This window comes from Zingiber officinale, chromosome 5A (assembly GCF_018446385.1).
Source record: "Zingiber officinale cultivar Zhangliang chromosome 5A, Zo_v1.1, whole genome shotgun sequence".
NCBI lineage: Eukaryota > Viridiplantae > Streptophyta > Magnoliopsida > Zingiberales > Zingiberaceae > Zingiber > Zingiber officinale.
In genome coordinates this window covers 95,639,031-95,651,395 of record NC_055994.1, presented here as the reverse complement: position 1 = coordinate 95,651,395, position 12,365 = coordinate 95,639,031, and the positions used below count along the sequence as shown (strand labels likewise).

The following is a 12,365-nucleotide window of genomic DNA, read 5'->3' as shown; positions in this document are numbered from 1 at the left end:
GGGTTTTCCATCTGCCTAGCTTCACTCACTAGGACTTTCACCTAGCTTCACTCACTAGGGTTTTCCTTCTGCCTGGCTTCACTCACCAGGACTTTCACCTAGCTTCACTCACTAGGGTTTTCACCTGGTTTCACTCACCAGGACTTTCACCTAGCTTCACTCACTAGGACTTTCACCTAGCTTCACTCACTAGGGTTTTTCTTCTGCCTGCTTCACTCACCAGGACTTCCCTGTCAAGTATCCGGTCAACCTTGACCTACTTGACTCTTCTTCAATCAATTTCTTATTGTCAAACATCTAAACTCAAACCAAGACTCAGCTTGGTCACCCAGGTCAACCTTGACCTGAGGGATGTTGCACCAACACCGGGGATGGTCTCCTTGGGCTTCTCCTTGCCCTTGGGTGTCACTCGGCCCTTCTTCTTAGCCAAGTTGGAACACTTGCTCTTGTAGTGCCCATTCTCCCTACACTCAAAACATATAATGTGATTTTTATTTTTAATTGAATTGTTTATACCTTCACATGTAGGGATGTCACTTGGTCCTCCATGTGATGTGGATATAGAGGCTTCCTCTTGATCCGATAGTGATGCTCCTCCATTTGATTTAGCTTGACTTGTGGAGGTGGAAGCTTCTTCATCCTCTTCTCTTCTTGACCCGGATGTGGAGACTTCTTCTTGCTCCGGGGTCACCAAAAATTGCTCCCCCTCAATTCTAGAGGTGGAGGCTTCATCTTCTTGTGCATGGAACAAGGAGTATGCTTCCTCCTTGTTCCCTTCATTGCATTCTCTTGAAGATGAAGCTTCTTCTTCTTGGACTTCTTCTTCGGAAGTTGAGCATCTCTCAACTTCGGAGTCCTCCTCTTGGTCTTGCTCCAATGAGTCACCCTCTTTGGATTCGTCTTTGACTGGTGTAGTGGAGGGGATCTCATGCATTGATGCCAATTTGCTCCAGAGCTCCTTGGTATCCTTGAATTCTCCAATTTTGCATAGAATTGTGCTAGGCAATAAATTAACCAATAATTTGGTTACCTTGTCATTTGCTTCGCACCTTTGGACTTGCTCCGAGCTCCATTTACTTCTCTTGAGAACTTTTCCCTTTGAATTCGTTGGAGCTTCGAAGCCTTCCATAAGAGCAAACCATTGCTCTATCTCTATCATAAGAAAATTTTCGATTCTTGATTTCCAAGAATCGAAGCTTGTGGATGTGTACGGTGGAGCCACCCTTGTGTCAAATCCAAGTCCATCTTGGAATTGCATCTTGAGGTTGAGCTTCTTGAAATCTTTGACTTTTGATGAATTTGCTCCAACTTCTTCACCCTCTAGCTTTGCTTGTTTTGTTTGCCCCTTCCGGCGATGATTTCGGTGAAGAGCGACCTTGCTCTGATACCACTTGTTGGGACTGAAAAGTAGCTAGAGAGGGGAGGGGAGGGGTGAATAGCTCGTCGCGTGCTCGTGTGCTTCATTGCTTGTTTCTTCAGAGATGTGCAGCGGAAATACAAAGAAACAACTACAACAATGCTAACAAATGGGTTTTACTTGGTATCCACCTCACAAGAGGTGACTAATCCAAGGATCCACGCACACGCACACACCTCTGCTATGTAAACACTCCTTTTCGGTAACTACCGAAGGCGAAGAAGCCCTACAAGACTCTCAATACAAGGAGAAAGGAAAAGCAGTAAAGAACAAGCAAAAGCTTACAAGAAGTGCAGTAAAAGCCCTAACCCTAACTTCTCTTCTTCGCCTCTTGACTTGGACAATCCTTCCAAGAATCTTCAAGATCTGGCGTGGAGAGCTCTGTGGAGAAGCTGTGGAGTCGCTGGTGAAGATCTGAGATGAATCGGTGAAGTTTTGAGAGTTCTACCGAAGGAATCGAGCGCCTACAGCTTAATACGACGCCAACGGTCAGATCTCGATCGATTGGATTGCTCCCAATCGATCGGGGAGGCTTTGGATCGATCCACTGATCGATCCAGAGCGCCTCTGTGCTCTGCAGGAAAAGTCTGGATCGATCGGCTGATCGATCCAGCCTTTATCGCGTAAAAACGCGTCACCCCAATCGATCCACTGATCGATTGGGGTCTCTGGATCGATCCACTGATCGATCCAGAGGCGTTCTGTGCGCTCTGCGACTTGCCCACTTGAGACTTGTCGCGGGGACCTTCCCAATCGATCGGCTGATCGATTGGACATCAGCCAATCGATCGGCTGATCGATCCAGACATTGGTTTTTGCCCAAAACCAAGTCCCAAGTCCCTCAAACTAACATTTGATCAACCTTGACCTATTGGTATATCATGCCTAGCATCTGGTCACCCTTGACCTGCCAGGACTCCCTCACCAAGTGTCCGGTCAATCCCTTTGACCCACTTGGACTTTTCCTCATCATGCCAAGTATCCGGTCACTCCCTTGACCTACTTGGACTTTCACCAGATATCTGGTCAACCTTGACCCATCTGGACTTTCCCCGTGCCTGACTTCACTCACCAAAACTTCTCATCTGCCTGGCTTCACTCACCAGGACTTCCAACTGCCTAGCTTCACTCACTAGGACTTCTCATCTGCCTGGCTTCACTCACCAGGACTTCCAACTGCCTAGCTTCACTCACTAGGACTTTCACCTGGCTTCACTTACTAGGATTTCCAAACTGCCTAGCTTCACTCACTAGGTCTTTTACCTGGCTTCACTTACCAGGATTTTCCTTCTGCCTAACATCCCAGTTAGGACTCCCCAGTCAAGTATCTGGTCAACCTTGACCTACTTGACTCTTCTCCAACCAAACTGATCAGACCCTGATCAGAGGGGAATTGCACCAAACAATCTCCCCAAATGAACAACTACACCTACACTTGTCCATATCATCAAAGTCTTGTATCGTCAAACATCGAAACTCAAACCAAGACTCAAGCTTGGTCAACCAGGTCAGTCTTGACCTAAGGGATATTGCACCAACAACCAAGACTTTTCAACTGTTTGATTTCATTCATCAGGACTTTCCATTACTACCTGACTTCACTCATCGAGACTTCTTAACTATTTGGCTTCACTCACCAGGACTTTTCACACCAAGTGTCTGATCCTCCATAACCCACTTGATTTTACTTCTTCTGCTAACTAACCTGTTGGTCTTGCCCTTGTCTAATCTCTAATTAAGACTTTTTCAATCAAGTATCCAATCAATGTTGATCTATTTGACTACTCTCTCATATTAAACTGGTCAACCTTTGATTAGTAGATTATTGCATCGACAATATCTCAAATAGATTTTATACTTATAATCTCTATATATTATTAAACATTAAAATTTAAGATTAAGTTAAGCTTGTCAATTTTGACTTAGAAATAATTGGATTAACATTAGCATGAATGAATGAATTGGTAGAAATTGATTAGTATTTATAGTCAGAATTTTTATTATTGTATTAAACTAGCCATGGGAGATTTTAATTTTATTTAAATTTGAATTTGGTAAAAATTATTTTTAATTAAATGAAATAGTTATTGAGAATTTTTTAAATTTGTTTAATAAAATGAACGACTCGTTTATTAAAAAATTAAATTAAATAGACAACTAAGCCAAACAACTCTTTTTAGTTTTTTTTAATAATCTTGTAAAGTTTAATTGGGGGAATGTATGGTGGGACACAGCTATGCCCCACCTCACGCTCCCCTAAGGCATGTGTATTGCACGCGTCTGCAGCCACATCAGTCCATATTAACGGATTAATAAGATTGAATTTTTTATCTAACACTTCATCCCTGACTATTATGCACCCACATTGTTACATACACATTATTTGGTGCTTAATGTATGCACCCACATTGTTACATACACATTATTTGGTGTTATTAATCACCAAATAATGCACCAATGTGGGTTAGAGTATTGTCGTTTCATTTAACATAAATTGTCTAAAATATATTTTTTATATTATTTGATCATTCAGTTATATATAGGTGTAGAAATTGATTATTAATTTTTATAACAAGGATTATATATTATTTTAGTTTTATTTTTATAAATAAATATTATATGACCATTACTAACTACATAAAAGTTAACATGTAAAATTTACATATTGTAAAAGTTAACATGCAACTTTTACACTATGTTTGCTTCACTAGCATGTAGTTTTTACATCTTATAGAAACTAGTTACTAATTTTCACAAATCATGAAGTTAATTCCTAACTCTATAACAATAACTTTATATCATTATCATTATGATTTTATTTTCTATGTGATAATATGATTAAAATAATATTCAACTAGTAAAACCACCAATGGAAATTATATATCACTCATTACATTTTAAATAAATAACCAATGGAAATCACCCATATAGAAAATAGCTTGTAGCTTCTATACATTATAAAAATTAACTTGTAACTTTTATACTATGTAAAGACTAAGAGCATTCACAGTGAGAACTCAAGAGTTCTCATTATGACATGTGGAGAGAGCTCCTTTGTTAATTATGAGGAAGCGGCTCCATGTTCACGGAGTCATTTCTTCATTATTTTTTTCTAATTTTTTATTTATGATTAAAAAAATAAAAATATTAAAAAAAATTAGGAGTTTATTTTTAATATTTTTAATTATTAATGTTATTTTGGATTAATAATTTGTAAAGTTAAATTTTATTAAAATTTAATTATATATAATATAGAGTAGAAAGATGAGAAAAATATATATAATAAAAAATGGTTGCTGAGAGGTTTTTAATAGTGAAAAAATAAGTAAAATTTTTTTACTTTGATAGAATATAGATGTAATAATGAAAGAGCTGGTAGAAAGATTCCACCACTATCAATATCTTTCTACACTCTTACCAGCTTCTACCATGTTTTGGACTGTTTAGGTTAAATAGGACGTTAAATAGTTTTATAAACGATGGAGGTACTTTTAATTTGAATCAAATAAATACATAAATTATAATAAAATTACGTTTAAAATAATTTTTAGTTTTAAAAAGAGTCGTTGACCAAGTCAAACCCTGCTATTTTTGAGCTCCATGGGAACAAATGCTTTCCTCTCCTGTGTGGTTTCCTTTTCCTCGCCACCCTCAACTTTTTAGGGTTCTTCCTTCGTCTCTCGACAAAGCAAATTTAAATCCTCGCCATGGTTTTCGGTTTCATTTTGGGTATGCCATTTTCGATCAATGTCCCTCTCCGTCCTCCTCCTCCTCCTCTGGTGGCGCCTCCTCATTGCGACGTCGCTCCGTGCCGCTCCTCCACTTGCCGGAGGTAACCAATTCGATTCGGTCTTTGAAACGCTTGATATGCTTCTTGTTTGTTTTTGTGGCATTTGTGTTAAGGATTAATCTCCAGGTTATTTCATCAACTGCGGCGCATCCCAAGAGGAGACGATCGGAAGCGTGCAATGGATCCCCGACCAAGGTTTCACCAACGCCGGCAACGTCTCCGCCATCGCCACCCCCGGCCTCGTCCCCTTTCTATCCACCGTCCGGTACTTCCCTGACGCTTCCGCCCGCAAGTATTGTTTCGTGATCCCCGTGACCAAAGGAGCCAAGTACTTGATCCGATCCACCTACTACTACGGAGGATTCGATGGGGGCCAGAAGCCGCCGGTGTTCGACCAGATCATCGACGGCACCAAGTGGTGCACAGTGAACACCGCCGCGAACTACGACAGCGGGATGAGCGCTTACTACGAGATCGTGGTGGCGGCGCAGGGGAGGACGGTGAGCTTTTGCCTGGCGAGGAATGAGCAGACGACGGGCAGTCCCTTCATCTCGGCGCTGGAGCTGGTGAACTTGGGGGATTCAATGTACAACGGGACCGATTTTGGGAAGTACGCGCTGAGTACGGTGGCGCGGAACCGATTCGGGCAGGACGGCGATATCATTAGGTATGCAAATTGTTTGCCTAAAAAAGCCAAATTTTGATAACCTTCAAGAACTCGATCGATGAAACTAAGATGGAATCGATTCTGTAACTAGCTATCCAGAGGATGCATACAGCCGATACTGGGAGGCCTTCACGGATTCCAACCCCATGGTCGAATGCCACTCTAACATTACCTCGTCGGAGTTCTGGAACCACCCGCCGGAGGCCGCCCTACAGCAAGCTCTCACCACGAGCCGGGGGAAGCAGCTGGTGGTGCAATGGCCATCGGTGGCATTGCCGGCTGCCGTATACTACGTTGCGCTCTACTTCCAGGATAACCGAACGCCGAGTCCCTACAGTTGGCGAGTCTTCGACGTCACTTTGAATGGCCATGACTTCTTCCGGAGCCTCAACGTCTCCACTGATGGAGTAATGGTGTTTGGCGCGCAGTGGTCACTCTCAGGGAAGGTGGAGATCGTGATGTCCCCCAGCAACGATTCTCCGGTTGGGCCAGTGATCAATGCAGGGGAGATCTTTCAAGTTGTGCCTTTTGGTGATAGAACTCTCACTAGAGAGGGTAACTCAACTCAATCATGAATTTATTAGTTTGATCCAGCAGAGGACAAAATTCATAGTTGTGTGCTAATAATTGTTGCAGTGATTGCAATGGAGGAACTGGCAAGAAGCCTGAAGAACCCCCCACCAGATTGGACTGGTGATCCATGCTTGCCCAGGGAGCACTCTTGGACTGGAGTGCTTTGCTCTCAAGATAGTACCAACAGAGTAGTTGCACTGTGAGTTCCCAAGGATCAATCATCTCTAATTTTCTTATCATGAATCATCAGCTTGAGATTTTTTTGCAGGAACCTCACAAACTTTGGCCTTTCAGGAACATTGCCCAATAGCATCGACAACTTAACTGCCCTAGCAAACATGTAAGCAGCCAACTTATGAGTTCATTTCCAATCTCACTCGACTCATATTCAGTTGTAAATGCGAAACATGTGTGCTTGCAGTTGGCTCTCTGGGAACAAATTGTACGGTCCAATTCCAAAATTGAGTTCTCTGAAGAATTTGGTTTCTTTGTAAGCTTGAACATCAATCATTTCCTCTTTTTGTTGGCTTTGCGATGCAAATTATCCAACTCTGCTTATGTTTGATCAGGCATCTGCAAGACAATGAGTTCAGTGGACCGATTCCATCTTCGTTAGGGGAGCTTCCAAGCATCAAAGAGATGTAAGTCTATCTTACAAGTAAGCCTAATAAGATTTTTCTCCTATACAACTTCTTGATTGTCTTGTGCCTTATCTTGCCAAATAACAGATATCTCCAGAACAACCAACTTACCGGACCTGTTCCGGACGATCTGAAGAAGAAAACTGGGGTCGACATCAAGTAAGCTTCGATCATGCACATCTCTCTTTTTTCCCTCCCAAAGACTCTCTTGCGCATAACTTCTAATTGTGTTGCTGACAGGATTCAACCTGGGAACCAGATACAATGACATTTTGAGATCAATGAAGTCTGGGATCAAAAAGATTATCAAATTCTTTTGTGTGGAACTGGAAAATGGAAGTCAATACATTATAATGTGTACATCTATCATATTTTGCTTAAATGCAGCCAACTTCTAACACACCTTAGTAATTCTCTCCTCTAATCATACTACTTGTTTTATAAACTACAATTTACTCAGTCCTGAAGTAAAATTTATTGAAAAAATTTACTATATTTTGGAAAGCAATGAGGGATACAAGATGAGTGGAAGCAACTTTCACTTGGCCACATACCTTGGCTTAAAGGATACAATCTGTTTACGAGACACTTTTACTTTCGTTACTGATCTATCTTCCGGTAATCTATGTCGACAAAAGACTGCTACTTGGTACTTCAATTGCCTGGATGAATTGGCGAGACAGATTTCCAAAGCTAAATTCAGTATGCATGCCCTTAACTCCGAAGAAAGACTAGTTATAGACTATCAAGAAGACCAAGTTCTCTCGAACCAGACCTGACTCTTTCCTTCCATATCGACTATTACCAATTAGCTAAAGATAAGCAGATGAGGAGCCAACTACTCTCCAAGACATAACAACTAAACTCACAGGAAGCATGGGCAGACAGTCATATCTATTTCCCTGCAACAGATTCTCTCTTAAATGCTAAAAATAGAAATAATACCATCAAGCTTTCCCCAATCTCTATTATTAAGGAAACAAATGGTGCCCCAGTCCACTCAATGTAACTGAAGAACACCAACAAGCACATGCTGTACTCCCCAACTCCCTTGGTCAGCCACACCTGTCATTTCTTTCAGAAACAAGAAGACAGTACCGTATGCACAAAATGTCATTTTGCAGGAAGAACAGGTGGAACTTGAAATTGGATACCATGCGACCACATGAACAGGCATTATTGGGTACTCAAAGTCGAATCCCAGATTAAAATAGATTATCTGGGTTACAGATCAATGTCAAATTAGCCCAAGCAATGAGCTGGTGAAGAAAAGAAACAAAGCTGACAACTAGGTGAAGAGTAATCTGAGAAGATCGCCATGGATGATTTCAACAATGAAACTGTCAAAGTGACTCCTTTTTCTCTTGTTGAGGAAAGCCATCGATGATTTCAACAGGGTAGCTGTCGATACAGTCCTCCCATGGACTTTGTGGAGAAGGCTTCACATGTCGAACCGCCTGCCACACGGCGCTGTTACACTTGAAGCCGCTGCCGAAGGCAATCTGCCAGACGCGGTGGCCTCTGCGCATCCTCCCCTTGGCCTCTGTGTACGCGAGCTCGTACCAGATGGAGCTGGAGGAGGTGTTGCCGAAGCGGTGGAGGGTCATCCGGGAAGCCTCCACATGGTCAGGGCGGAGGTCGAGATTCTTCTCCAGCTCGTCGATCACAGCCCGGCCTCCGGCGTGGATGCAGAAGTGGTCGAAGGCGAGCTTGAAGTCCGGGATGTAAGGTTTCACCTTTCCGTTGAATAGTTTCTTGGCGACGAGGGTTGCGAAGAAGAGGAGCTGTTCGCTGACAGGGAGCACGAGCGGGCCGAGAGTGGTGATGTTGATCTTGAGGGCCTCACCGGCGATAGCCATGAGGTCCTTGGACAGCGACACGCCGACTTTGCCTGCCTCGTCCTGCTCCTGGTACACGCAGCGGAAGGCCTTGTCGTCGGCGCCGCGGTGGGTGCGGACGACGTGCACGAGCTTGTACTTGGCGCGCCGGCGATCGGCAGAGCGGTTGGAGAGCAGCACGGCGGCGGCGCCGACGCGGAAGAGGCAGTTGGGGATCAACATCGCCTTGCGATTGCCAAAGTACCAATTTTGGGTGATGTTCTCAGTGCTGACCACGACCGCATAGGTGGCGTGGTGGACCTGGAGGAGGTCACGGGCGAGGTCGATGGCGATGACGCCGGCGCTGCAGCCCATGCCGCCGAGGTTGAAACTCCGGATGTTGCCGCGGAGCTTGTAGCGGTTGACGATCATAGCGGAGAGGGACGGGGTGGGATTGAAGAGGCTGCAATTGACGATGAGGATGCCGATGTCCTTTGGCTTTACGCCGGTGTTCCGGAAGAGTGTATCCAGCGCGCCGAACATGACCTGCTCAGCCTCCTCGCGGGCGGCGGCCATGGAGGGGCGGGGCGGCAAGTAGTGCAGCGCGATGGGCAAGCAGGTGTCCTGCCCGAGGCCGGAGCGCTCCAGGATCCGCCGCTGGAACTCGAGCGCCGACTCGTTGAACCCGCCATGGAGCTGCGAGTGCTCCATGAACCGGTTGAACGGCGCCTTCAGTTCCGACGGCGGCCGGTAGCAAGCGTAGTCGACGAGGTAGACCGGCCTCGGCCGGCTCATAACGTAAACGGTGGTGCCGAAGACGAGGAAGACCAAACACACCAGCACGCTCACGAGGTTGTACTGGAGGTGGATCCAGAGGTAGCGGAGCTCATCCGGATCGGTCCGCGCCGCCTCCAGCAGGATCGCCGCCATCAGCGGGACCAGCAACAGGGTGAACAAGTGAGTGATCAAGTAGTGGTATCCCAACTTCACGTACTTTAGATTGACGCTCTGCAAGAAATCCGGCAGCCGCCGGCTCTGCCCGTGCAGTCGCTCCGCCTCCATCCTCCTTCCTTCCGCCAAGATCTAACACCAGAAATAGTGGGAAAAAAAAAGGAAGGGCAAGAGGGAGATTTGCTCACCAATGCCCTAGGGACTCGATCACCAGTAAAAAAGATGGATTTCTAAAGTCAAGAATGGGAAACGCAGGTAGACGGCGGAAAGAAACGATCATCGAAGATCCAATCCGTAGCACATCGAAGCTTAAATAGGAAACAATACAGAGAAAAAAATAAGGGGGAAGGAGGAACCCTCGCACGCGGTCGCTATCTGGATAACGACATAGATGATGCAGCAAAGGCGTACGTTCTTATGCCTCAGAGAAATCGTACGCCGGCGCGCTCTTCCTGAGGCGGGGCAAGCGATGGGAAGCCTACGCCGGCGCAGCCGCGGTCGTGGCTGAGCGGGGAGAAGGGAGCAGAAGCTTCTCGCCTTCTCTTCTCTTCTCTTATCTTCCGCTCTGCTCGTCGCGGCGATGGGCACGAAAAGGTCGAATGATAAATGGAGACTCCCAGAACCGGCGTGGCTCTTGAGGAGCCTCCTCACCAGTTGGACTGTTCGTGTAAATTACCGTGCACATTTTTATTTATATATTTATTTGGTATTTTTTTATGTTTTTACTTTTATCCAACAATTTTTCATTATTATTATTAATTAAAATAATTGGGTAGTGGAAATATTAAATTAAAATATAATTAAATATCAAATTTTACTATATTAGTATATAAATTTGTATTATTATTGAGCCACAAATAATAATAATGAATATTAGACGTATAACATATACAAATGATTTACACCACGTAAATCAAATAAATAAATATATATATATATATAAAAGCATCCATAATTCACGTGATTTTGAAATCAACACAAAATGTCGACATGTCAAATCATATTAAAAAAACGACGAAATAAAATTTTGCTACCTAAAACTTTCAAAGGTAATAATTTACCTCCTATAATTAATAAATTCTAACCTTGAGCTTACTCGATAATGATTTTCAAAATTCAAGGGGTAAGATTGACAGACTGTCATACATCACGAAGCACCCAGTTTGTTGTTTTTAAACAGAGGGAGGGGGATTGTTATGTCAAAAGCTGGGCCCCACCGGAGTACGTTAGTGAGACAATTAGTTTGGATTTGTATTTGCGCATTTTGCTAAATTTGACGTGAAATTTTGACGGATCGCCGAAAGTAGCTTTATGATTATTTTTTTTTTAAAAAAAAACATTGGCCTTTTAAATTTTGTAAAAACATCTGGATATTAAAAATATTCGCCTTTAGTTTCCCTTTTGAAGGGTGTGCTTTTATTAGTGGCGAGGAAAAATTGAAGGCATATGGTATAATCTTTTTCGTGGATGGATGGACATAAGACTCTTTCGCAATGTTTAAATCTTAATTTACGAGCTTCGACAGATATTAGGGAAGAACTAAAAAGTTGATGATCATCAAATTCTTGTTGAAAGATATCATCATTTTAATATTTGTTAGATGTTTACTTGGATAGAGATGAAGAGACAGTTGGATTTGTATTTGGATTCATTGGAAAACATTGACCACATGACAAAAACAAATACATCCTTGAGAAATTGTACTTAAATGGGACCAGAATTATTAAATTATTAACTATTCTAGAATGCTATGGGAAACAGGATTGATTGTAAAAGCATATTTTTATTTTATCTTATTTATTTTTTATTATTATAGGGACGGCTTAAATGGTTCAATGTGCAATCAATCAATTATTTGGTCTCCTAGTTACTTGAAAGGGCAGACGAGAAAATAATTGATTATATAATTTTTTATTTATTATAAAAAAAATGTGATAGGATGTATAATGGAGAGTCTTGATAATATTTAATAGGTAACATCACATGACGATCAAAAGTCAAATAGAGATGACAATTAATATCAAAAAATTCCTCTAGACTTGGCTCTCCCACCTCACAAGCATAACTCTTGATATACTCCTGGCTTCTTAGCTGATTGAGTCCCAAGACTCAGCCCCTTTATTTTTTCTGAGCACCGTCCCAATCTACTCTCAGTCGGCTTCTTAGCTGGTTGGACCTCAGGGCTCAGCCCCCTCATTTATCTGAAACACTATCCCAGTCTATTCCCGATTGACTTCTTAGCTAGTCGGACCCTAGGGCTCAGTCCCCTCATTTCTCCTAGGCACTTCCCTAGTCTACTCCCGGTCGGCTTCTTAGTTGATCAAACCCCAGGGCTCAGTCCCCTCATTTTTTCGAGACACCACCCAAATCTACTCCCAGTCGGCTTCTTAGTTGGTCGGACCCCTAAGGCTCAGTCCCTCCATTTCTCTTGGGCACTGCCCCAGTTTACTCCCGGACGGCCGCAACACTGGTCGTACTATTGTCAGGAGACAACACTATCAAGGAATCA

At 43.2% G+C, this 12,365-nt stretch overlaps 2 protein-coding genes across 2 annotated transcripts; one reads left to right on the top strand and one right to left on the bottom strand.

Moving 5' to 3' along the window:
- Window positions 1–5,048: 5,048 nt before the first annotated feature.
- On the top strand, window positions 5,049–7,488 carry LOC121981097 (putative leucine-rich repeat receptor-like serine/threonine-protein kinase At2g14440). The gene is made up of 9 exons (XM_042533444.1): window positions 5,049–5,249; window positions 5,334–5,874; window positions 5,966–6,429; window positions 6,511–6,646; window positions 6,716–6,787; window positions 6,869–6,937; window positions 7,017–7,088; window positions 7,176–7,247; window positions 7,329–7,488. Exons 1-9 carry the CDS (start codon window positions 5,165–5,167, stop codon window positions 7,354–7,356), a joined length of 1,539 nt encoding a protein of 512 aa, XP_042389378.1. The 5' UTR covers window positions 5,049–5,164; the 3' UTR covers window positions 7,357–7,488.
- Window positions 7,489–8,204: 716 nt separating this feature from the next.
- Window positions 8,205–10,510, bottom strand: LOC121981098 (3-ketoacyl-CoA synthase 4-like). The gene has a single exon (XM_042533446.1). It carries the CDS (start codon window positions 9,965–9,967, stop codon window positions 8,432–8,434), a length of 1,536 nt encoding a protein of 511 aa, XP_042389380.1. The 5' UTR covers window positions 9,968–10,510; the 3' UTR covers window positions 8,205–8,431.
- Window positions 10,511–12,365: the final 1,855 nt, after the last annotated feature.

Coding starts and splice junctions, on each gene's coding strand:
- LOC121981097 (XM_042533444.1), top strand. CDS start 5,165: ATGTCCCTCTCCGTCCTCCTCCTCCTCCTCTGGTGGCGCCTCCTCATT. Junction 7,089..7,175: donor CTTCCAAGCATCAAAGAGAT/GTAAGTCTATCT, acceptor GCCAAATAACAG/ATATCTCCAGAACAACCAAC. Junction 7,248..7,328: donor AAAACTGGGGTCGACATCAA/GTAAGCTTCGAT, acceptor TGTTGCTGACAG/GATTCAACCTGGGAACCAGA.
- LOC121981098 (XM_042533446.1), bottom strand. CDS start 9,967: ATGGAGGCGGAGCGACTGCACGGGCAGAGCCGGCGGCTGCCGGATTTC.